Source organism: Pezoporus occidentalis, unplaced genomic scaffold (genome assembly GCF_034315485.1).
Source record: "Pezoporus occidentalis ecotype Australia unplaced genomic scaffold, CSIRO_AGI_Poc_V1 ctg271, whole genome shotgun sequence".
NCBI lineage: Eukaryota > Metazoa > Chordata > Aves > Psittaciformes > Psittacidae > Pezoporus > Pezoporus occidentalis.
In genome coordinates, this window is record NW_026914622.1 from 121037 (window position 1) to 147900 (window position 26864).

The window sequence follows — 26864 nt, forward strand, 5'->3', positions numbered from 1 at the left end:
TACATCAGATCACTCGTGGTGATGTTTTAAGCACTGTTAAAAGCTCATACCTGTAAGTCAAATGTGTATGTCTTAGTTCTATTTACCCTCCCTTTTTTAAGAAATCCACTAATAATTAAGCATGTTTTATGACTAGCTTTTTAAAATGTCTTTATACAATTTCACCTCACTTAAAAATGGCTTTCATAGTTTTGCCCCAAATGGTCACAAAACGCAATGAGACTAGAGACCTGGGTTTGGCTTAGAGTTCCCTGCAGTCACAATACACTCAATTTGACCTGGTATATTTTTCCCTAGTCAGGGTCTGCTTTTTCGCTTCCTGTTCCAGCCATCATGGCTTAGATAACATTTTTCAGGGAAAAAGACTGCAGCTTGTTCTGAGGTTCCATCCAATGGCTGATCTGAACAGCCTGGCAATCCCAGCAGTGAGCAAAAGCAGTATCCCAGGCAAGGTCTCTGAACTGAGTGCACAAAAACCATGAATTAAATGTGAATTACTTATAAAAGGATACTGAATGACTTACAGATCAGTCATTGCACACCACATTATTCAGCAAACTCAGAAAGAGTAGGCAACTATTGCAGGCCTGCACTACCTTTGGATGAAGCTCCTGTGGTTCTTTGAGTATCTTCAGATGAGCCTTTTCTCTCTACCTCTGGCTTCTTATTTAACTGATGGGATTAGTGACTATTGCTGGCTTTTGAAGCCACCTGGAAATCTACTGATGAAGAGTGATAAAAGCACACTACTGTCTTGATGTTTCTCCTCAAATTGCTCCTAAAACACTTCCCCTCAAAATGCACATAGGCTGCACTGGTGACCCAGCTCTTACTCCTACACACTATGCCCAGCTGCAGCCCTGTGCGAAGGACAAGGTCACAGGTAGCACTGTAAGCATCTCTAAATATCTTGCATTGGTGTGACCTCAAATTTCCAATTCTTACAGAAACCGCAAATTTATTGACATCACTTACTAGGCTGTTTTTAGCAGAGTGAAAGTCCTTGGGCAAAGACCTGTGGTCTACCAGAGGATAATAAGATGTACCTGCTCAGCTCCGCAGGGTCTATTGGCTGGCCACAAACAGCAGTGTTTATGTAGTCCCAGTCCTTTCTTATGGCAAGCCTGAGTTTGAAGCTTACAGAGCAGGTCTGGGCCTCCTCAGAAAGCCCTCAAGAGCCACACGAGCAGTGATCGAAGGCTGTCCCAGTGAGCCACAGACTGAAATGATCCAACTTCTACATCTCTCCTAGGTCATGTTGATGGAAAGAGGTCAACACTGCTGAAGAGATCTTTTATTTGGGGCCTAAAAGCCAGCCACAGGCAGCCAACATGCACCATTTGGTACATGACCTACCAAATGGTATCTACTATGGTACCGAAATGTCACAAGACCAAGACCATCTGAACAGAGCTAGAGGCTTTCATTAAACATATGTGAAAGCATCTCTGCACTGCATCCACATGAAGACAGTTCAGTCAGGATCTCCATAGTCTTACTTGCAGTCCAGACAGATTTACAGAAGCAAAGGACAACTTCTTTCAATTACTTGCTCCCCCTCTTAAATTTTAAACACCATCTTAGTCATCTTTCCCTCAGGGTTTCTGACTAACAAAGGGGAAGGGAGAAATTTCACCAGTAACTAAGAGGAAAACCACATGAAGTGTAAGTTGGTTAGTACAGCAACCACCTTATCAAACCAGCTTAGATCACATTTTCAGAGCTAAGAGCAAAACAAAGACTTACAGAGTCAGCCTCTTAATCACGAGAGCTGAAAATAAATACACACTAAACAAACACAGCCCAAGATATATTACCTTTCTTCTCCAGCAAGACCAAGATAGGCACCTGCAGGAGAAACCAACCCCCAAATCCAACTACCTGAAAAGAGGTAACTTCTGGTATAGCATCTCTGCACTAGCACAGTAACGAGTTTCACTAGTGCTGTCTTGAATTTTTTTGCTAACAGTGATAGGATCTAATGAAATGCTTTAAGATTGAACACTGGTCCATTAGTCAACAATACTCGTTAAATTCTGCCAGGAAATGTAACTGCACATACGGGTTTTGTATATGGATGAACATTCCCAGATAGCAAGGCCACCTGTCATATGCAACTCATTTAAGGACTACTTCTGCCTCATTTAGAGGCAGAAACATCAGCAGTCCATCCCTTGAGAAAACTAAACCTTTCTCCTGTCAAGGTTGGTGTTTTATCTTCTAAAATAAATTGTAAGAAATTCTAATAAAGCATACTAAGAAAGGCTTCCTCTCAAAGTAGCAAAATTCTGCCAGGCGAGCCCTCGATGCAGGCCTGGGGGCAGTGGGGAAGGGAGTTGAGATGATGCTTCAAAGTTGCCCTGATGTCTGGGGGTGACACTTGCCTTTCTAAACCCAGGTGCAGGCCAGTGCCAGAATCAGCATTGCTGGCACTGTCCTTGTCTTAATCATAAAAAGTGAAAGGTAGCTACTGGAGGCTGTATGACACTTAACCAACCTGGTGAGGAGTCGGTTTTGACTCTCCCAAGGCACCAGTATCTCAGGCCAATATCACCACCAAACACTTAAGAAAGGTAATAGATAGCAACAGAAGAATTTGTTTTGAATGCACTGAAAATCAAGGTCAATTTTTGGCAAATACATAACTGCAGGAACCCATTCTTTATTTTCCCATGTTCACTGCACTTTAACCACCCTCAGCATTTCCCTTACACAGGGGAGCACCTATATTTTGAAAAGAAAGGCAACCAGATAAGCAAACTATCAGGCAAGAAGAACAAGCAGTTCGTGTCCTATCTTTGCAGTCGCTTTTACCACACCCAATCTCTGTAAGAGTGCACTTACTGGCTATGTTTTTCTTTTCTGATAAAATTATAAAATGAGCAATAAATGTGGGAAATTGTATTTTTCCATCCCCAGAAGCAGAACACGTTTCTTTTAAATTGTGGATTGCTGCCTTCCACAACTCCAGCCATATGAGTAGCCCACAAAAATAAAAAAGCAACCCTTTTGGGTTGCCTTTTTTGGCTCACTTAGACAAACAAATCAGAAACATTCTGGGAACAAAGCTCCATGTGTCTTAATATTCCTACTTGGACCCAAGCCAGAGTCTCTTCTGCCTCTACTCCAGCCAGAAAAGTAACTAGTGTGCTGACATCCACATCAATAAAAGTTATTCAGCACTTTCCCAGCACCATGAGTTTTTCAGGTAAATACTACCAACCTGCTAAATACTTAGTGTCACTTACCCTTCAGTGAAAGGGGATTATTTCCAATCTAGTTCTATCATGGCAGATAGGCCAGAACTTCCCAATATCATAGGGGAGAAACATGAGTCAATTACACTCAGAGTAGAGATACTTTTTTGTGAAGTTGCCTACTGAGCTCTTGAGACAATGAATTTAGGCTCTTGGCAGGTTAAATGAACTTCAAACACTTCAGTGTCTCCTTAGGAATTTCCTAACTTGGAGTGCCAGGAGCACCCCTTCCAGAACGGCATGAGTGCCACTGAAAGCCACTTGACACTGTGCTACTTGCCAAATGCCTCTCACCAGCAGAGCCTATATCATGCTCAAGGATTGTCTGAACTCATGCTTATGCTCTGCCACCCTTACAGACTCAAGGTACTTCCTTCCTTTGTGAGATAACTCAGTCAACACCACCCAAAAAAGGAATGCCAGGCATCTGGCTGATCTGAAGGGCCCGAATATCCCATCAGCAATTATTTTTCCTGTATCACTTCCTATAAAGAAAATGGAAGTGAAATGGAAGCAGTACTATCAAGTGTATCATAGCAAAAAAAAAACCAACAAAAACAAAAAACAAAACAAACAAATAAACCCACAAAAAAAGTCAAACCAAACCAAAAACCCTGCAGCAGGGTCACTTGCAGTGAGAGGTGCAGATAACATGTTCAACACAATTTAGGCCTAATTAGCTGTTCACATAGAAGTGCCATTTAACCTTTGCAAACCTTAACTAGAAATTCAGTTCTGTTTCCAGTCTCTATCATCATTTCTCACTCTCATCTACTAAACAACCTTCAGCCTCTTCACCTTACCTCAGCACCAAATGCCATTTTTGAGACTTGCAGGGACATGTTTTTGCACTCAAGCAAAGGATCAGGAAGGGTTCAACTGGCTGCAAGATGAATTTCCAACATTTTCTTCTTATGAAAGGTGCAACCAGTATCAGTGGAACCAGACTGAACTCATGAACCACTAAAGCCTAACTGCAAGGATCTGAGCGCAGGTTATAATCTACTCTGGTATCAAGTCTGTGAGAGCATCCATTAGCAAGTCCCTGAGAGCAGGGCAAGCCTGTAGTACAGTACTTCACCCTTTCAGAGAGGACTGCCTCACATGGTTTTTCTTATGACTCTCCACAAAAATGCCCTCCTTCTAAACATACACCCATGCCCTCCCTGGACCTGCAAAAGTCTTGTTTCTGCCACATTCTTCTACTATCTCAAGGAAACATCCTGTCTGTTTTGTACTCAGTACCTTCATTAACAGCCTCCAGCACCCATACTGGAAGAGACAGTGAGTAGTACATCCCAATCCGGTTTCACTGGCCTGACATGACTCTGCAGGCCTGTCATACCTGCTGTCAGACATCACTTTTGCAACTGAAGAGCCCTAGCTTGCTCTGATGCTCCCTGCAAGGAGGATCCTCCACACCTCTGAGCCTCTTCCAATCCTAAAACATTTTGATCTGACAGGACACCCTAACCACAAAAAACAGTGAAGCAGGGGTGAACAACAGGTTTATACAGTAGCACAGAAGCACTCGTTTCTCTTCAGTCCTTTCCTTCATATCCTAAAGCTTCACCAGCTTTTCTTGACTGTTGCCATGCCACCAGCACAGTGCTCAGCAGGGATGGTCTGTGATGGCAGTTCTTCCTCCTGAAAGGTCATGGCCAGCTCAGACCATTTTTTAATGTGTGAAGCAAGCACAGTCTTTCACCATGTGTATACTCTCATTTGCTTATGCAGACTTCCACCCATCCTAGGGTGACTGCTTGTACCTGAGCTGTAAGAATTGAGGACCAAGGCAAGGAAGTCGTGGGGAAACACGACATTGTCAGAGCTGCTCTCACTCACATATACAGGGAGAAGTGTTCGGGTCACAACCTGCAATTTCAGCAACCTGGTGACTATTAACTCTATTTAGGGCACATGTACTAAGTACAGAGGCAATACAACTGCATGGTGTATGATCCAAAACACCAAAGTACCAGCTTCAAAACCAGCATCAAACAAGAGAAAGCATTAAACAGCAGGATGAACATTCACCAGTCCAACAGGATTACCTTGCTAAAACACTTCTCTGTCAAGCTTGATTTCATTATCATTTGTATCACAGACAGTAGCCACCAAAATTTAATTAGCATGTTTATTCAATCACAAGTTACATGAGAACCTTCAGGAAATACATTGCAACTAAGTCTCTGCATATCAGATTTTTTTTTTTTTACTTAGCTTGTATACAAGACATACTTTGTCAAAACAGCACAACCAGACTGAACTGTTAGGACAGAGAACTGCGTGTGAGGCAAAACCAGTTTAAGAGCAAAGACCATAGACCATACAGAGAACATGTTACTGGATTACAGCCCAGCATCATCATTCAGAAAGTGACAGGGAGAAGCTTTCTCCAACAGAACACAAGTATAGAGCATCATAAGTGTACATTTTGCATTAATACCCATAATTATTAAAAAATAGAAAAACATCAAGTTCAAATATTACTTGGCTAGCCACCATACCTATAAGGTAAAACCATAAATGGACTAACTCTGCTTAGAAGGTGAAAAACACCAAGTCTCTAAAATTAACCAGAGCCCAGTTTAGCAGACTACTTAAGCATGTGCTCAAGTCCTACTGAAATTAGCAAGGCTTATACATGTTGAAGTATTACAATTAATATGGAGATATTTCAGCATGCATCAACAGTTAAGTACATGCTAAATACTTTCACTGAATCAAGATCATACTCTCTGAAGTACAATAAAGTTATACACAGACTACTGAAGTCATGATCTTTCTCCCTCAGTCTATTGTCCCATCAAAAGAAAAACCTCCTGGGTACACGAAAAACTGATGCAGTCCTCTGAACTTTTTGTGTTTCATTAAGAACTCCAAAGGCATACACAAATCAATGCTATGGACACTGTAACGGTACTTTTGATTTTCAGCCTTTCAAAACAACAGAATTCTGTTTGCACTAGTGTAGTATCAAAACTGTACATGCAATTGGCAAGTTCAAGATAAAGGAACTTGTTTCTTCAGTTCATTCCCCAAATGATCAGTGGATTCTTAGAACTATATACAGCTGTACAAATAATGACAGTGACCATGTACAATCCTGCATGAGCTATTGGAAGAAAGCGACAAAGTTACATAAATAAATGTTCAAATTAAAAATATTTAATTTCTTTTGCACTTAATGTTTTAAGTGAGAAAAAAAAAAAGCGCTCTGCAATGTTGACATGTCTCAGACTGTAAAATTAGACTTGCCATAGCTAGGAAATCTAGGTATCCAGGCAAATATTCCACATACCTGGGAATGAAACATTCCCATTTACTCAGAAGAATTTGATTGTTAGGTTTTGGTTTGTTTGTTGGGTTTTGGTTTTTTTTCTTTAATTCTTATATAACCCACTATATGATAGTGAACAAAAAACTTTTGTTTCATAGAAACAACTAACATTTGCCCACACCAGGCAAATGGTCTATTTACAGATATAGTAGGACTGCCTGACTGACAGTGAGTGTGAGTTGCTGAACTCCAAGGAACATGGAGCTTAAAATGGGGACACCCTCTGCTGAATCGCCTTCCCTTTTAGGATACGTCTTATCTGGAGACAAGAAAGACAAATATATTAGCATTCATCATCCTAACATGAGTCAATCTGAAAAACAACCCCAACCCTAGACCAAGTTCTGCATTCCTCATTTATCTGAGCCCAGTTACTCCAGAATTGATCCAATTTTACAGCATTTGAATCAATGAAAAGCAAAAGAATTACTCAGTTGCTTAAGTTATTAGCTACTTAGGTCAAGAGTCACCATTTTCATCATGTATTTGTGTAGCTCCTAGGAAAGAGGGATTTTCTTCACCTGTTACTCGGGCCTAAGAACTGCCATTACTAATTATGACAAGAGCAACAATAGTACAATCTTGGGCCATACTGAAATGAACAGGAGAAGGTGTATTACACTCCAATATGTTGCAAGGTTACAAAGAAAAATCCTATCTTGACAGGAAAAAGCTTTTGAGATGGAAAAAAAAAAGTGAAATTTGTAATTTCAGGTCTTTGTACAGTTTCCCTGATCCTGACTTTTTAAGCCAAAGATCCACGAGTAAAATTGTGTTTGCTATGCATTTTCCACAAAAGCTGTAACTCAAAAACCGAAATTCAGAGAGGAATATGGCTTTTCTGTAGATGGGGACAGATGGGAGCAAAGGAGAAGGCTGTTTGATTTTTTTATTACCTGTTCTCCTACAAGGCCATCAGGAACCAGATGAACTGGCTGCTCATTCTCCAGGTTCCTGGCACTTGGATCAGCTCCCTTGCGCATGAGCAGACGCACAGCATCCAACTGACTCACCCGATACTGCAGGCTGGCAGCCACATGGAGTGCTGTGTTGCCATTATAAGCCTGAAGAAGACAAAGTAAGTCCATGAAGTAAAGGCAGGGCATTAGCCTCCGGACACTCACAGTGCCACACACATGCACATCCCAGATTATATCTGCATTCCAGAAAAATCACTGTACCTTTGCATTAACAAAAGACAGGCAGTTGGGCAGCTCTAAAAAGAGACGGATGAGCTCCAGGTTTGCTTCTTCTGCTGCCAAATGTAAAGCTGAACGACCACTTTTGCGATCCTATCAAAAAAGAAACTGTTAGTCTTCCCTGTAGGTGGTTCACCCATTCACGGTGAACATGCAGACAAAACAGAAAGAGTAACTGCAGTGTTGAGCAAACATATTGATACTAATAATTCACTGAAAGTCAATTTGAATATGTATTTTAATATGAACACATAATGAACAATGGAGAGATCTTATTTGGCAGCGAGTTTTCATAGCAAAAATATCAAATGTTACATCAAGTAATGTCTGCCCCAGCACAGACCTAAACTGGACAGGTCAGCAGTTTTTAATTAAAATTTGCAGCTCAAGAACAAAGTAATCACCAGCACCCTATTACTATGGATACACCTCAGAGTGCTCCAAACATACTCTTACTTTTAAGACACAATCAACTGCAGCCAGCATAGCATCATTCTTAATCCAGAAATTAAGACTGTCACCTCCCTTTTTCTCCAGGGTTCATCTACATCAATAATACCTTGCTCTGAATAAAGGCAACATTCTCATTCCACTCAGGTAAATTAAGATGTAGGGAAGCTTTCAAATTAGTCTACTTCCTTTGTAATAACACTGAAATGTGGCATAGGAGAAAAGGACATGTTTTTTTTCCCCCACATTCTCTCTGGATCTAACGCTTCAGACAAGCCATTTTACTTACTTTAGCTTCAACAGAGGCTCCCATTTGTATCAGAGTCTTGATGGTTTCTACCAGGCTCTTGTTTCTCAACAGAAGCTCCTGGACCTCAGGGGAGTGAGGTGGCTGACTGTTCTGCAGCTCATGCAACACAGCATTATGGGCCAGAACAGCACAGTGCAATGCTGTCAAACCTTAACATTAAAAAACATCACATGCACATTAGAAAGAGCTGTTATAATGGAATCTCTGCTGCCGAAGATTCTGGGTTCTGCACCCACTGACACATTGCTGGCACTCAAATATTTTAAATAATAGCCAATTATTACCTACACTCTCCATGCCAAACACAGCAATTGCATGTAAGAGGAAAGAGGTCCTGACAGGCACAGATTAACCACTTTTTTATCTGACAGATATGCCAATTCTAATGTAATTTCAACTGTAATTGTGAAATTCAACCTGGCAAAGATATGCTCAATTTTATTGATTCTCAACCCATGATAACAATCACATCAGCAGCTATTAAACATTATAGCATCCTATAACTCTGTAAATTATAACCTCTTAACTACTTACCTTCATAGTTTGTTGTCTCAAGGTCCACATACTGATTGCTTCCCATAGCTCCCTTTTGGATTGCCTACAAAAGGGGGAACAGGTATGCATTTAGGTCTTATCCAAACCACATATTCCTTCCTCAAGCTTGTATACAGCCTTACTGCAACAAAGTTACAATAAATAATGGCACCGAGATTTTTTTTTCATAGACTAGAAGATTCCACCAAATTACTCTAAAACATTAGTGAGAACTTGATTGTGAAATTCAGTCTCACTTCAAGCCATTACCATAGAACCCTGAGACATACTCACAAGGCTACACAGAGAAATAAAAAGGGAGGAGTGGCGTTTCCAGAGTTTCTCAAGACAACTAATACAATGTAGAAGCATTAACCGTCCGGGCAGAACTATGCCTGCTTGGTCTTACCTGAAGGACCTGGGCATGCCCCTTCTCAGCACAAACATGCAATGGTGTTCTACCCCAGCAGTCCATGGTGTTGACTTGAGCCCCCAAACTAACCAAGTCCTGCACAATGAGATGCTGATTGGCAGCCACAGCAACTTGGAAAGCACTCTGCAAATCAAAAAGAAAACTCAAACTATTAGTCATCTGATCTCTAACAGGAAAGAGCAACTAAAACAAATAAAAAGCCTAGCTACCTGGTTTTATTTAAGCAGTGATTATGAATACCAGGAAGCCAGGACAAATGAAGCAGAGCACAGTGTTTTACCAGCTCAAGGTGATCCCAGGAAGTATTAATAGCTCAAGGTTAATGTTAGTATGCAGGCTAAATCTCAGGGTTAATATTAAATAAACATTTCACCACATCTTCCCCAAGGTCCAGACATGCAGAAGCACTCAGGTGCACCAAGCAGGTGCACAGACTGAGAACCTTACCTGGCCATTGTGCTCCTTAATATCCAGCATGTTCAGGGCAGCCATCTTCCTTGCAAGAACATAGGAGAGTGCTCGTCGGCCCTGGGCAACAGCAATGTGAAGGAAGCTGTGGGAAAGAGGTAAAACACAAAGTTACACCATCATACAAACTACAGATCAAGACATTACAGAGATCCAAACATATGGGAGGGGTGTTATGCAGCCTTTCTCTGCATGACTAAGACAGGAACACAGATACCTTGTTCCCAGGGCAATTTAAAGCATCTAAATTAGAATCTTTTCCTCCCCATTTACTACATTGAAGTCTAATGGTAAGAACCTGAATTTATACAGTACAAACACCTTATCCAGTCAGTGTGCTGCAATTCTGTGCATTGCAGCCCACCAGCAAGACTTTTCACTTGGTGAAACTACTGCACTCATGACACAAACACTGCTAATGAACTGCTTCCATTACAAGCTCACGATCCACCAAACCCTAGACACATCCCCCAGTCTTTCACACCAGAAATGCAGAGGTAAAGAGCACTCACGTGTCTCCATCAGAGTCTTTTGCAAGGAACTGTTCTTGAGAAATGCTGGCCAGTTTGTTTTCCTCCTGCTCTACCTGCCACTGAAAAAATGACTTTCCCAGCCGAGTCGTGCTTCTGGTGATGCTTTGGTCAGGTAGAGAGACATTCAGAGTAGCCAAAGAGACACTGCGCTCCAGACTACCACAGATGTTACTGGAAATCAAGCTAAAGTTTGGAGGGTGGGGGCTGACATCAGGCTGCAGGTGGGCACTGCTCAGTGGCTGGAGGGGAGCAAAGATACCCTCTGAACCCTCAGAGTCGTTCAAGAGGGAGGAGAAGCTCTGTGATGGGCAGTACTGCAGTTCATGGCTCTCAAAGGTACTCTGCTGGTAGCCAGGAGACTGGTCATTGGCAGCAAAGGGCCTGTACTCCAGGGAGGCATCTGAAGGATAGGTCTGTGACAAATCTTGGTTCTGGGATGGAGGAAACTGGTAATGCTGCGGCGGATCAAGCATATGCTGCGAGGTGTGATCTTGGAATGCGTGGTACTTCTGGGATGGGGAGAAAGCCTGTGTTCCTGGGCTCTCCTGGTACTGCTCACCAGGTGAGCTGTGACTAGACACAGTGGGCAACCAGCTGACCTGCACTGTGTTCAGAGAAATGGGGCTTGATTCGTTCTTGATGTTTATAATGTTCTGAAGAAGATCGGAATTGCTGTCATGCTTTGGGTTGTTTTTATGAGTCTCCTCCATGTTATCCATAGAAGTTGGTGTCTGGGGTGGCGTCTGCCAAGAATAAAAAAGAAAAAGGAAAATCCAAACAAGACCCCAAAAGTTGGAGGCGAGTTGGCTCTGGAAGCCACTAATCACACAAAGCTTACCAGGAGGTGTGGGTGAACATTAGCTTGGCGCTTAAAAGACAGTCCATCAGAAAGCAGCTCTGGAGCCTTTCTTTTGCCACTGTGACCTAGTATGCTCTTCAGCTCTGCTGAGCAGAAAATAGATTTAGAACCCATTTGGAGGTTACTCTCACAATCAAACTTTAAAAAGGTATAAATGTATAAGGGTATTTTTTTACCTGTGTATTGGTCATAGTTCACCAATCCTCCTTGCGCCTTTTGAGAGAAATCCAGATTATTCCATTATTACGATATTTCAGAGAAAACAAAACCAAGAAGAAATCAGCAACAATTTGCTTTTATAAACATAGATTATACCTTAGAATAATTCTAGTACATGGTTGCCTAACCCTAATTTAATTGCTTTTAATTAAGGTTAAAAAATTGAAACATGGAACTTAAACAAAAAATATTTTTCTTATTTTGAGCTATTCATTACAATACCACAAACTCAAGAAAATTTAGAGAAAAGCACTCCTTACGGAGGTCAGAGAATTTTTTTTTTTTTTAATAAGTAAGCCTATTTTACACTTCTTCAGTGCCATGAGCTTTTCCATGCAAAACTTTTCCTGTGGCAAACATACACTCAGAAAAGAAAACCTTTAATCTGCCCAGAATTTCCTGTATTGTTATTGTTTTTCGTCTTTTCGGGGGGGGGGGGGGGTGGGGTGGGGTGGGGGGGTGGTGGTGTCTGCCTTTATACTGCATGTTCCTCACAGAGGAGCACAATAGCATGACAAACAATTTTCTTCTGAGAAGATTCCCCAACTTGTACAATGAATGAGCTCATCCAAGTTAGCAGGGAGTTTCTGTGGTTTCGTAACACAAACACATCTTTATCCAAACTCCCTTCAGAAAATAAAGCTTAGTAAAAACATTTTCAAGTGCCTCCTTCACCCACAATAAACCCCCTTGCTAATTTCTTCCCAGCTGTGTTCTTCCATTACGTATTGAAAAGGAAAAATACTGACTCCATCCACACCAGATAAACCAACAAGCTCCTTCCTGGCATTATCGCACGCCTTTTTTTATTTCTTTTGTTTGTTTGTTTGCCAGCTTCATCAAGCATTTCAAGCAATTATGTTATTGCTGAAAAATGCTAGTTACCTTGCCTTCCTCTGTGGCGGAGCCCGAGGACATCTGTTTGCTGCTCCTGAAGTGCAACAGGAGCTCCTTCACGGAGTTCTTCACACGAACCCCCTGGAAAGGTCCCCTGTGCTGCTTTCCGCCCCCCATGTGCTGTTCAGCTGTTGGAACACGAATGCAAACCCCGAGTTCAAGACATCGATCCCGTTTCCACGTTTTAACAATTAAAAAAAAAAAAACAAACAAAGAAAAGCGGGAACGCTCGTGGAAACCCCCCTGAACTCCCTATTTCAACAGAGAGAAGCCGAGGCGATGCTCCTGCTCCCCCCTCCATCGCCTCAAGCAGGGACCCCACTGCCGCAAGAACCGGGCGTTGCACACGCAGCGCCGGCTGAACGGTCCTGGCAGAAGCGAAGCTCCCTCTTATTCACCGCTTCCGGGGCTTTTAAACCAAGAGGGGTCCGCGACCGGCTTCGCTGCCGGTGTGAACGGGACGGGGCAGAAGCGGCGGCTTCGCTCCCTCCGTCGCCCCGCTGGGGCCGGAACCGCCGAGGGGGGACGCAGTACCTTGCAGAGCGGGGCGGGCACTGCCCCGGGGGTCCCTCCGGCCGCCTCCGCGGCTGCTCACCGAGAGGTCCGAGTCAGAGCCCGGCGACCCAGGGCCGGAGTGCGCCGGCGAGCAGCTGCCCTCGCTGGAGTGGGGCGACGCCCCGTAGAAGTAGGTGAGATTGATGGGGCTACTGAGGGCGCTGCCGTCGCCGCCATCGGGCGCCGCGTCCCGGCTGCTCTCCACGATCATGGCGGTGCCACGGGGCGGCGGGCGGCGGAGGAGGGCGGCGGGCGGCGGAGTGACCACAGGCGCAGCCAGGGTTGGGCAGTCGACGCGCCAGCTACTAGGGTGAGGCAGTACTGGCGGGGGCACTTATAGTGGCTCCGCCCTCCCGCCCAGGGGCGGTGGGACGTGGCCGTGCCCGGGGCGGGGCGACACGACATGAAGAGACGTGATCTAGGATCGCCCCGCCCCGGCCGGGCTCCACAGCTCCCCAGCTCGGGTGCCGGGCATCGGCGGCGTGGTGGGGATCATCGTCTCTGTTCAGCCTGGAAATAGGAGAGCTCATAGAGCAGTCTCCCCGGACATGGAGGGACCCTAAAGGAAAGCTGAAGACGGGCAGCAGTAGCGACAGAACCAAGGGGGGATAGCTTTAAGCTAATAAGGGGATAGATTTATATTACATATTAGGAAGAAATACTTCACTATGAGAGCGGTAAGGCACTGGAACAGGTTACCCAGGGAAGTTGTGGCTGCCCCATCACTGGCAGTGTTCAAGGCTGGGTTGGATGGGGCTTTGAGCAGCCTGGTCTAGTGGAAGGTGCCCATGGCAGGGGGATTGGAACTAGATGATCTTTGTGTCCCTTCCAGCCCAGTCCATCCTATGTTTCTGTGATGGGGATGAATAGAGCTGGGTGCCACCTTGCACCCTGACCTCTCCTGTGGAGGCCTCCTGCAGCCTTTTAGCCCTCACTTGTGAAGCATGCAACCCCAAATTTCCACCCTCTCGTGCAGCTGCAGAGATGGAAACCACAAGCACCACCCTCAGTTTCCCACCACTGCTGATGCAGGCTTGTATCCCCTCTGGCATGTACCCCTTGGCCCAAGCACAAAGATGGCATGGGATCACCCACGCCGCTCCTACCAAGCCTCTGCTCTGGGGACACGAGTTTGGGAGCATGGGGATTTTTTTGGTCTTGTGCGGCATCCAGAGAGAAGGGGAGTGTGAGCAGTTACTCACAGCAGAGATGAGACACATCTTTCCCTCTGGTATCAAAGGCTGTGATAAGCAGGAGACAGACACAGAAATCTTTTTGTTTACAGGTTGCACCATACTGTGATGGCAAAGCCTCGTGGTCAAAAGAAGCAGGGAGAAGTGGGTAAGCAATACAATGCCTAAACAAAAACTGGGCAAAACCATGTGCCTGTGATTACTGTTAACAACACAGCTGAGTTATTACCCATATTCACAGGGGAGACTTCTCAGATTTCTACTTCTCAAACCAATATTTCTGCTTTCTTTTTTTTCCACTGAGGTCACAATCTTCTAAAACACGAGTGTGCTTTTTTGTCCATGAGGCTGCGATCAAGATGTTTTTAGCTCTGTGTCCGCCAAAAAAAATATGTAGTGAAAGAACACGGTATTTCTAAAGTGTATTATGCAAATTGGAGATCTATAATTTAGATTATTATACATGTTTTAGTTGTATTAAAAAAACATGGGACAGGTGCAACATGAAATTATATTAATCAGCCCATGAGGAGGCAGGAGTGAATTACTTTATATTATTCAAGTGTTTCCTCTGCTGTCAGTTGAAGGAAGGGTTTCACTGGGAATTAGCTCAGCATTTTTCTACTCCAAAGGCTGTTGTTTTACACCATTGTGTAAAACTGACTCATGCAGTCACAGTACAATTTGCAAATGTGACCCATAAAATGAAACCAGATGCCAAGTAGTGCCAGAAATAGCACAGCCTAATAAAGGAGAAAACTCACTTGCTCCCTAATCAGCAGCTATCTCCCAAGCACACCTTCTCCCTCATTTCACAAACTTCTTTATGCAAGTGAGGATTTGTGAAAGCAAGCTGTATGTTTTAAACACACAAGGAGGTGGGTCACTGCTATTCTTCAAGCCTGAGATCTCAGTTATGATACCTTAGCCTTAGGTACACACTTTTCAGCATTTCCTCATTAAAAAGCACTTGCTGCTCAGAGATCCTTCAGCCCCTGAACACTCTTTGCAGGCTCAGTGGCCGAGGGGTGGACCCACAACCCAGCTTTCCAAAAGCAGATCCAGTGGATCAGAGTGTGGAATTGCTTTTTCTCTTCTATTCCAAAGTTCCTACTTTCCTGAAGTGTGAATTGGTGACTTGCTCTCCTCTTACCAAGCAAAATCTGCTTCAGGCAACACTCTGATACCTCATCTTATACTTGTTTCGTCAGTGACATCTTATTTATCAGGTCTTCTGGCATAAATCTACTCCTAGTCAAAGAAGATTAAGACAAGTCTAATTCCACTGAGCTCCATAACAAAAGGCTCTTTCAAAAATACACACACCCATCGGTTACACAAGATGAGCTGGCTCCCAGCAGCTTTGTGCTCTCAAAGTGCTTCCATGCAAGTTACTGGTAAATTATTGCTACATCTACAAATTGTAGTTATTAATGCTGCAGACCTTGAGTATTTGTTGTTTTGGCCCAAACACTATGTAACATCTGTGGTGACCAAACCCCTGTGGGATGTCTTCACCCTAAGAAAGCTCCTCCAGGGCAGGGTGGTGGCTAAAAGCTTGTCACAGCTTCTTCTGACTGGAAACCCAGCATAGTGGGTTTTCCACATAAACTGTGGAAAAGCAGGGGTCAGCTGGGAAGGCATTACAAGGCTGTGGTGCCCAGGTGGTTTCTGCCTGCTCTGACCAAATTCAGTGCAACCCGTCACCCTCCAGAGCTGGTGAAAGTTTCAGCTCACCCAGTGCTGCCCTCACGGGTTTCTATTGCACCAGCTCCATTTTACTGGGATATATCAATAATGCCAACTAGCGGCCAGTATTAGCAACATTTGTCCTGAAACCTCTTCTCTGTACACATGCAAACAGTGAGATATGCTTGTATTGGTATCTCACACAGCTGCAAAAATCAGACACAAAATGCATTTGTTTCTGAAAACTTTGCTTCTTCCCTTACTTCAGAACACAACCTGGACAGGTATTGTGGAATTAAAGCTAATCCGTCTTGGCTTATGTTATACCAATATACTTGATTATCAAAACACTTTTTGAGAGCGAGACTTGTGCACACCTGTCCTGGGTTCAGCAGTAGCAGTCATTTTTCTCATTCTTAGTAGCTGGTGCAGCACTATGGTTTTGACTTTCACCCTGGCAACAGTTCTGATAACACCGATGTTTTTAGTTACTGGTCAGAATGTTTAGTCTGACCAAGGACTTTCTGAGTCTCATGCTCTGCCAGGGAGGAGGGGAAGCCATGAGGAAGCAGAGGCAGGACACCTGACCCAAACTAGCCAAAGAAGTATTCCATACCACAGTATGTCATGGCCAGGATGTAGAACTGGGGGCAGTTACGTGGAAGGGCTAGATCACTGCCGTGGTTGGGCTGGGTATCGGTCAGCAGGCAGTGAGCAGTTATATTCTCTTCCCTTGTTATTCCCATTATCATTATTATTATTGGTGGTAGCAGTAGTGGTTTGTGTTATACCTTAGTTACTAGACTGTTCTTATCTCAACCCGTGGGAATTACATTCTTTCAATTCTTCTCCCCATCCCTCCGGGAGCAGGGGGAGGAAGGGGAGGGAGTGAGTGAGTGGCTGCGTGGTTCTGGGTTGCTGGCTGGGCTTAAACCACTACAGTTCTTTGTGGTGCCCAGTGTGGGGCACGAAGGGTTGAGGTAACAACACATCTGACTGGTGTGTGTCTAATCGTATAAGCATTCATTGTTTCAGATTAACAGTCACTCATCACAATGCTGATTTATTGGCTCTCAAAGTTGTTGCTCTTGATCTCAGAATTTCAGCATGTTGTACCTTACTTACAGTCAGTATTTGCTATGTTAGTGTTTATCAGCTGGGGGTCTTGAGCTAAGGTTCTTGTTTCATTGTACTTTATGGTAATGACTTGTAATTCAATAGACTCATTGATCATGAAACTGATCTGGCTTGCATTCCGAGTGTGGTCACCACTCCTATACTTTGGGAGGTATATAATAGAAGTGTATGGCATTTACACATCTTTTTTTCCCCTCCTTGGGTGGTCAGCCAGTGAGAGAGACATTCCCACACACCCCTGCAACAAGTACAGCAGCTATTCAAACTCTGACTACAACAGATAACGCAGCTACTCTAACTCCAAGCACAGCAACTACGCCACCCCCAGAGACAAGTACAGCAGCTACTCAAACTCCAACTACAGCAGACAGTGCAGCTACACCAGCCCCAGTGGCAAGTACAGCAGCATCGTTTGAAAGTTCTGAGGGTTTTGAATGGCTTTTGGGTACCCTTGAGACCTGCCTGCTGATTGTGATGGGGATCACCATGTTGGCACACATACAGAGTGTGTTTTATCCACGACCATTTTGTCTGATCTTGAAAGTTAAGCGGAGTCGTGTTTGGGTCTTGTCTAGGGTTAGATGACAATATACGAGAACCAAGAGATTTTCCCCGAGGCTGGACAGTTATGAGTGGCAGGGTGTGTGGGACTGTATTGGGCAAGTACCTAGTCCACTGGGCCCCTCCAGTGCTTTGGAAGCATCAGAGATGGAAGGCAGCTGTATGGAGTCCCCAGCGACAAATTGCAGAAACTGCTGAAGGGGAGGGTGAATTATTTTGAGCCTGGTGGGCCCATGACTCCTCAGGCTATCATGGCAGGGATGCAACATAGAGATGGACTCATGATCGAGGGGTGGACTTAGCAATGGACACTATTGCCCAGGTTATTCAGGAGTGTGAACACTGCACACAGCCTCTCCTGCTCTGAAAGACTGTTACAAGAGATGGAGCCCGACATCATGGACTGAATGGACTCAGCAGCTTTATAGGAATTGGTCCATGCACTAAGGAATAATCTCTTTCTCTGTGGACATATATATATGTATATATATAAAAATGATGGTATATTGAAAATGCGGGATCTGAGCATGATGTGAATGGTATGGAATAAGGGGTGGATACTGTCCTGGGTTCAGCAGTAGCAGTCATTTTCCTCCTTCTTAGTAGCTTGTGCAGCACTGTGGTTTTGACTTTTGGGCTGGGAACAGCGCTGATAACACCGATGTTTTTAGTTACTGGTCAGAATGTTTAGTCTGACCAAGGACTTTCCGAGTCTCATGCTCTGTCAGGGAGGAGGTGAAGCCATGAGGAAGCGGAGACAGGACACCTAACCCAAACTAGCCAAAGAGGTATTCCATACCACAGCACATCATGCTCAGGATGTAAACTACGGGCATTTACCCGGAAGGGCTAGTTCACTGCCAGGGTTGGGCTGGGTGTCGGTCAGTGGGTGGTGAGCAATTGTATTCTCTTCCCTTGTTATCTCCCTTATCATTATTATTATTGGTGGCAGCAGTAGTGATTTGTGTTATACCTTAGTTACTGGACTGTTCTTATCTCAACCTGAGGGAGTTAGATTCTTTCGATTCTCTTCCCCATCCCTCCGGGAGCTGGGTGGGGGGAAGGGGGGGAGTGAGACAGAGACTGCATGGTTCTGATTTGCGGCTGGGCTTAAACCACGACAACACCCATGAGCTACTTTGAAGGGATCTGAAAATCCAGTTAAGAACAACAAAAATTCCTGTTGTCTCCAAGCTTGCACTTGCTGGGTAGTCATTGCAAAAGTCAGAGAGGTTGAAAGCCCAAACCGTAAACTTCAACCAGCAACTAAACATCAAGGCTAACCAAGGTCATGTGTCTCCCCTTTGCAATCAGAACCCACACAAAGAAAAGCTGCACTGTACATGCTGGGCTGGGCTTCCCCTCTGCATTCATCTCCACTAACGGTGCTCTCATTACACAGAAACAGCTGAGCCACAGCATCAAGTCAAAGCAAAATCAAGAAGCCTGCTCAGTGTTTTGGGGTTTCTCATCAGAATTCCATCTTGTCAACACCCTTTTTAATTGTAGCCATGAGATTTTCTCTCATACCTGGGCCCTCAACACTGAGAACAACATGTCAATAATGATAGCACAAATTAAAACTGAGGGAGAAATTTTGCTGCCTGCTTTCAGGAATCTCTGGTCTATTCTTTCTGACATGAGCTTTGCAGCGATGCTGCAGGGCAGGAGACTTCTGGGCCATTCCATGGAGTGGCAGCAAGGCAGCTGAAAGGAAACCTCCAGCAGAGCTGCCTGCAATCAGCCCCACAAAGCCCACACAAGGGAGCAGGGCAAGGACCAGGCACACAGTCTGAAGATGTCCCTACCTGTATATGGTCAGATGATGTGACCCCATAGGTCATCCTCACGTCCTGATCCCAGGACTGGTAACAGTGCTCTTACATGAACTCAATTCTGAGCTCTGAGTTCTGGGAGAAACTAGCTCTTTTGGGTGAAGCCTGAGCAAGAGTCTGCCAGTTGTCTCCCTCTATATTAGCTTACTCTCCAAAAAGCATTCTAGCTCTTCTTTCTTCTCAGAAAATCCCCTTGAAGCTCCTTCACACATACAACAGTTGAAAAAAAAAACAAAAAACCAAGCACAAACCCCAACAAACAGAAGATGCATCCTGGGGAGGCCACATGGAGTTCAGAAGAAACCAAGGCTGAGTAAGGGTTATTCTCTGTACGAATGTGGCTGGTCAGCTGTAAGGAAAGGGCTAGCCTTTACAACATCAGTGTGCCTGCACTGTTCAGTTCCTAGGGCACATACTAGGGTGAATGTTATAGGGGATGTAGGCTTTAAGTAAATACATAAATAAACCAAGCCAAGAAAGTAGAGCTTTGCCTTCCCTCTATACCAGCATGTAATCACTCTGCCAGACACACAGTCCTTCCTAACTGCAAGTGAGAAACATGCCAGCTCTTGGAGCAGCCTATGGTTCAGTGAGCATGGGAATAGAATAAACTTCTCTCTTTGTCTATCTCCTAAGCAGCATCATTGGATGAGGATCAGCCCCTAGGTAAAGAGACAGAGCACAAACTACTATTTACACGAATTCAGTTTTGCAATGCATTTCTGGAGAAGTATAATCTTTGTGGTATTCTCAAACTGGAAATAAAACTGGTAGCTTACAACCCAGTTGCTTAACACAAGTAAATATTTGCTGTGTGGATGTCAAATGTTCTTGTTCTCCAATAGATGTAATTAAGGTCTGGTGCAGTGTCAGTCAAGGCGTGCAAACCACCGCCACACCTCTGTACCCTAGCAGCATTTCCACAGAGTACACAAACCGAAGCCATGCAGTATAACATGTGGTTTGCTTTCAGAATAGCATCCAGAAAAACAGAGATAAAAGCTTAGTAACTATTCCACTCCTAGAAACTGTTCAGGATCAATACCTGTGTTTGCTTTAACAGTTTAGTAGAGCACATGTCAGCAGGTTGGAAATAGGCCATGACACAGTTTCACTCTAAAAGCCAGTACAGAGGATTTAGTATTTCTTCCCTCTTTGCTATACTTGCATTGCTACATATTTTCCTAGGCATTGGTCTCCAAAATTGACATTCTGGGATTAGTCTGAACTTCAAAAGGGTCATATATAATTCTTCATATAAAAGGAAAACTCAGACTATTTATTTAACATGTTTTCTTCTGGGGCTTGCTCCTTTGATCCAGAGAATGTCCTCAGTTTTTCTCTTTTTTTTTTCTCTCAGGCTGTTTGAATTTTTTTTTTTTTCCTAAAGTTGGGCTGCTCCTAAGTAGATCGTTTCTCACTGCATATAGAAAGCAGCTGAAATCAGTACAGAGGAAAAGAAAGCCCAAACCCAGTAAGGGTTACAAAGGTGGTTAAGTGGATCTCATTTCTGTGCAAGTAAAGAGTTTCCCCATAGTTGCACCTTGTGTTTGTGGTCATTCCTCTCAATGTACTCACTGCTCTGGTTAGTCATGTTTTCTCATAAGCTCATATACCTCATTAGTTCATTAGTGCCTTGCAGTAGGAACTCATGGCTGAGAAATACATGCACCACTGATGTCACAGCATGCAAATAGAGAGCAGAAGACTGTTTCCCCATAGCAAAGGGCAGCGTCATGTATCACCTGTAAAGGATACTGTATGTACATAGATGAGGTAAATAGTGTGCATCCTTGACTCAAAATGTTTTGCTTGTTCCAATCTTCCCATACAGAAAGGGAGTTAGTGCAGTTTCCCAGTGCTGTTAGGGAGTCCCAGTGCAGGTCTGAAGGGGAAAGAAAGCATCAGTTTTCCTCATGACTCACACTGAAGACCTTTTTCCTCTTAACTCAGGCAACCAACCTGGGCCAAAACCTGTCATTCTGCATCCACATTAATTCTGTTTTCTGCTGTCAGATGCAGGAGCCTGTGCTATAAGCACAGAGGATGAGTTAGGCTCTGGTGGACTTCAATTTCAGTCTTCCTACCTTTCACAGACAAGGATCACCTGTAAAACAAAACCCCTTTCTAGCAGGGACAGCAGAGCTGTCCCAGTGCAGCATTGCCACTCAACTCTTCAGTACAGGAACAGGAGGAAAAACTGCTTTATCTCAGTGAGATTTTTACCCAGAAAAATACAATTTCTCCAACTACAATCTACCTGGGACCCTGCGCTCCTAGTCTCTCAATTTATGTGTAGTAACAGGCAACCTGTCTAAGGTTACATCCAGGCTTCCCAAACATGTGTTTTTCCACTCAAAAACGTTATCCAGGCAGACTTGGAAAATTTACCCACTTCTTTGACAAGTCAAACCAGCCACATATACTGGACAGCAAATCCAACTGGGCTGATCTGTCCACAGAAATCCCAAGCCACAGTATCAGCACACATGCAGATCACCTGTGCTGTGGTTGCCTGGCAGGATCAACACCTGCAGGAAACCCCAGCACTGATTTGCACAATCCTACACAGCCTGTGAACATACCACCAGCTCAAGGGTGCAGATCAGCAGGCAGGAAAGCCCAGGCAGAAACAAAACAACCACAGAAAAAGACACTTGAACCATGTTAACATTGCAAAGATCATTGAAGGGAATGCCCTTGTCTTATACCTTGGTCTTATTTCACTGTTTTCCAGTTTATGGAGTTTAAATGCCTTCAGTTCAGACTTCCATTCACTAGAGAAATTCCAGCTTTCAAAACACAACTGGCTGACCTGGGGAAAGTCCTGAAAGTCAGCTTTAGTCCTTCATTAGTCAGACAAAAGTTCAATAAACAGGAAATTTTCTCATTTAAAAAAGCACCTAAACCAAGGCAGCAAAATTTTGTTATGGCAGGGAAAAGGTTAGATTGCTTCCAAGCAGAAGTAGAAAACCTTTCCTGTGCTTGGGATGAATTGCGTATACTGGGGCAGGATTTGTCTTCAGTTAAAAGTGTGTCAGGACAACTGGGACAACATTGCTCTATCTATGGATCAGAATTTTCTGTCACGTAAGTCCTATGTCTGCATCAAGAATATTAGTATCATGAGAAGGGCACTGTGTTCTTTCTTGCTTCTAAGCAAGAAACTAAACTTCTAACAGCCAGTTGCTACACATTTAGAAAGAAATAAATGACAAATGACAAATTTACTGTAATATGTAAACTCTGCATGAGTTAGCATAAAACATAAAGAAAGTTAGAAATAAATTCTTTGATTTTGTGGGGCACGGTGCAGAGCTCTGTTCCCAGGCATTGGCTCCTTCCTCCAGTTCCTAGTGGGAAAAGACACCAGCTGAAGCCAGACACATCCTGTCTGACAGGACACTGCTCTTCACAGAAGCTAGCCCATGGATGTTCAAGTTTCCTTTTAACTTCCTGCCAATTTCTTGAGAAGAAAGCAAGAGTAAAGACAGTTTTGCACCTTCTGTCTCAGGAGCCTGTGACTGGGAACGTGAAAAGTCACACGGGGATTTCTCAGCAGCACCAGCAGGACTGAATTTTGCTGTTCTCTGAAAGCCCCAGGACTAGAAGCAAAGCCAGAACATACCATCCTGGCTACAGCATGAGGCAGAGCCAATGGGAGAGATACTGCTGTGCTTGCCGCCTGGCTGTTCCAGGCAGCCCAGGGGTGAGGAGGCTTCCCAGCACCCAGGAGAGCTGCTGGAAGCCCATTTCCAGCAGCTAGTTGATGATGATGATGATGATGATAATATCCCAACTACTACTTCTTAGGCAGCAGCAGGGCTCTGATGTAGGCAGGGCAGGCTGCAGGGCTGAGGCTGTTCATCTTCCCCAGGCAGCCCAGGGCTCAGCTAGTGCCCGGAATCCAGAGGCAGATAGCAGTGCCTCCACACACACACACTCCGCCTATCCACTGCTATTAAGCACAATGGGAAACATGTGGCTTGATGTAAAGAAAGTGGATAAACCATCTAATTAGCCGAAAATAAATCACTTGCCTTGGGAACCAAGATGATACTGGAGTTTCATTTGTAGCAGATATATGGCCTTCTTCCCAATGTCCCTAGGTGACATTTGTCCCTGACCTTGGTCACTCAGTGAGGCTGAGGGAGAGCCCAGGGTATCACCCTTTCTCTGTACCTGTGTGCCTTCAGGCAAACTACAACGTCCAAGCTGAAAATACCTGGCTTCCATCTAAAGTACTTGCAAACCACTTGTCCGCAGCCACACTCAAGTCTTTGATGACATCATTGTACAAACATGCCCCCAAATTTGGGGGGTCTAAAACCCAGACCACATTGCATCCTCTGAAAGAAGCTTAGTGCTGAGCTGCCTTCATGCCTGCCAGATATGGGCAGAGGTCATGCATAATCGACCTCATGTGGTAAACCAAAGAAACCCTCACCAAGCAATGAAAATAAGTTTATGGTTTGGGTTAATAAAGCCCTTAGCATAACAAATTTTAAAGTCAAGTTTAAGTTAATTAAACTTACTTTTCTTAATTCCCACAGATATTTTACTAAATTACAAGAAAGTAGGCATAAATCTCTATTTTTATGCATGTTTCCCTGTGTTGTCTCACACTGCACTATGAAACTGGCAGGCTCGTATGAGGATGACATTCTGCTATTCCAGAACTACTGATGAGCTGCCAGAAAAGAAACTGTAATCAAGTTTATACAAAACACCTGCTTCCACTAAAAATGTTTCTTCCATTCAGTGCTCCCAGAGCTGAGCTTAGCTTAGCTTCCCATCCATCCATCCATGCATGCATACGTCATTCTTAACATCCTCCCCTGAAAAAAACAATTGTTTCAGAGAAATTGTCCAGAATAGCTAAGCTATTTAGGGGTATTTTGCCCCTGAATCCACTGTGGCCTTTCAAAAATCCCACCATTCATTGTGGTTTCTTCACACTTGGTTATCTTCCATTAGCTTCCCAAAATCCTGCCTTTCTTCTGCACCCAACCCTATACACAGGCAATTATAGCACAAGCCACTTGCAAGGCTATTAGAAGCAAAAAACCCCAAAATAATGATGAGAAATCAATATTGTTCCAATCAATTAAGGTTTTAAGCAATGAATCAAATATAATTATAATAGTGTACCTGCATGTCGAAGGAGTGAAGTTAGAATTAGCTCTATGGCAAATGAGCCAGTTCTTTGCACTCTAGGGGCATCTGATTCTTATGGCCACGTCTGTATGAATGATTGATAAGTTCCTCTGAGGTTTTAAGGTATGAAACAGAGAAGCAGCAGCAAGGAAACTCCCCCCAGCACACGCACGTGTCCTGCTTCCTCTGGCTTTCTGGTCACAGAGAAAAAAACGTATAAAAAAAAGAGGCCCTCTAAACACAAACACAAACACACAAACACAAACACACAAACACACACAGGTTTATCATAAGTCCCAGCTGAGTAAGCAAGGAGTCTTTTATTGCAGTGATCACACACCACTTCTCTTTCAGCGCTGGTTAGGGCAGCAGGATGTTATGCCATTCGACAGGAAGTGGCAGGGTGGAGGAGGAGGGCTGTGTGAGTGTAGCTCCCTGGACTTTTTCTGTGGTGGAATTTCCCAGGCGGGGTGAGACCTGGCATGGACATTCCCCCTCCAAAGAAGATGGCAGGAAACCCCAGGCTGGTGTAATGCTGCCAAAAAATGGGTCTAGAAGTCACTGATATGAGATTCACAGCAAGAACAATGAAAAGGGCTGTACAATAAAGGGGTGAAGAAAAACCTGGAGTGTACAGTGTGGAGGGGTTTCATTCCTGACAGGGTCAGGTTCTCCTCCTTGCCCACCTCCTGCCAGAAGTGCTGCCTGTATGGCTGCAAACAGCCAAGCTGGAGGTCTTGTAGCCTTTTGGTGCTGCAGGGTAACCTGGGCAAGCAAGTGCCTGTGTAGTGGTCGCATAGGAAGCAAGAGAGATGCAGTGTCCACAGATAAAGAACAGCTCTAGCCTTTGGGAGGTGGAGCAGGGTAAACACATCTCCTTGGTGACTGCCTGGGTTTCAGCAGGACTTTGCCCTCAGAAAGGGCATGAGCTTCACATGGGCTAGCATAAGTAGGAAAGCTCCATACAGCCAGAAGTCTCATTAAAATGGGGGGGTGGGGTGTACTCCCCTTTGTCACAGATGTATCAGGTGTAAAACAGGCACCTTCTCCAGGAGATATAACCTTCATCACTGAAGGAGTTTCCAGGATTTTCCTAAGAAATTAGCAGATCCATCTGAATCATACTCCTGCTTCTTCTTTCAGCAGTGGTACAGACCAGGATTCACCATGCTTATAAAAAACAGCAAGCAAGGACAGACACCCAAATCTTCTCAGAGCAAACACACCCTGGCTTCAGTGCTTTTCAGTACCCCTTCTCAAGCGGAATTAACAGACTGGCACCAGGAAGGTAAAAGCACCACTTATCCCCCTGCCTCCTGCACTGGAACGTAAATGTTAAAACCAAACAAACAACACCCCCCCCCTCAGATTCTACCCTTGCCCTGCCTCAGTAAGCTGCAGGAGGGACATAGGAGAGATTGTCTCTTTCCGAAAGGTGGTAATTTTGAAACCTTCCCCCTGCAGGCAGGAAACTTTGCATAGGCTCCATCTTCCTGTTCACAGATGTATTACGTCACTGGAACATGTTCAGCTGATAATCTTGATGGGTTCAATGCTTTTCTTTGAAATAAGGGCTGTTTGCTCCAGCCACGCTAGGTATTAATTCACGCACTGAAGGCCTACAGCCATCAGTCTTGTCCAATGTGTGGCAGGGCAGTGCCCCAGCGAGATTCATGCCCTGCTCTCTCTTGCAGCAACTGTGGAGCAAAACATGCTGTCATCAGGGATCCATGAGGCCTCTGGGTGCCTTCACAAAGTACCAAGATGTCTCTGCAAAGATGACAGGTTGCAGCCCCAGAGGGGCATGGATGGCCCAACGCACACAGGCACTAGGAGCAGCACCTGGAGCACCACTCAGTTCATCCAGCTGCTCCATCACTTTCTTCCCACGAGTCACTGCCTCTTGAATCAAGGCAGCTCTGGTATTCTGGCTCCTAAAGCTATGGGGAGCACTTGTCATTTGGTGTCAATGTTCAGCACCCTCCAGGGAACTACTGATCTGTGCAAACAAGCAATCCCTGCTGCAAAGCAAAGGAAAATCCAAATATGACAAGAAACAAAGAGGAAACCAGAAAGGCAGAGTAACAACGCCACGGCCAAACAGATGATGTGCGAAAGGGCAGGGTGAAGAGTCATGACGCCAGTCAGAAACAAAATATTCTGGTAGCAATATTTGTTGTGCAAAAGAATAGGGACAACAGAAGATCAGGAAGAAATTTGTTGCGGTAGAGAACC

At 44.3% G+C, this 26864-nt stretch overlaps 1 protein-coding gene across 10 annotated transcripts in view; it reads right to left on the reverse strand.

Moving 5' to 3' along the window:
- Positions 1-24728, reverse strand: part of NFKBIZ (NFKB inhibitor zeta) — a 44429-nt gene extending 19701 nt beyond the window's left edge. For 4 of the 10 annotated variants that reach the window (XR_009966002.1, XR_009966003.1, XR_009966001.1 and 1 more), the window contains exons 1-11: positions 13037-13372; positions 12491-12630; positions 11563-11599; positions 11366-11472; positions 10507-11270; positions 9974-10079; positions 9503-9649; positions 9094-9157; positions 8539-8708; positions 7782-7892; positions 7497-7664 (exon numbers count right to left, since the gene is read on the reverse strand). Coding sequence is in view for 7 of the 10 variants with exons in the window: in XM_062624788.1 (XP_062480772.1) it covers positions 7497-7664; positions 7782-7892; positions 8539-8708; positions 9094-9157; positions 9503-9649; positions 9974-10079; positions 10507-11270; positions 11366-11472; positions 11563-11599; positions 12491-12630; positions 13037-13268 (2046 nt within the window). In the remaining 3 variants the exon portion in view is untranslated. Of the gene's footprint in view, positions 1-5380; positions 7665-7781; positions 7893-8538; positions 8709-9093; positions 9158-9502; positions 9650-9973; positions 10080-10506; positions 11271-11365; positions 11473-11562; positions 11600-12490; positions 12631-13036; positions 13373-24623 lie in introns of those variants that run through there. The other 6 variants (XM_062624787.1, XM_062624786.1, XM_062624790.1 and 3 more) reach the window with 6 other exon arrangements.
- Between the last annotated feature and the right edge of the window lie 2136 nt (positions 24729-26864).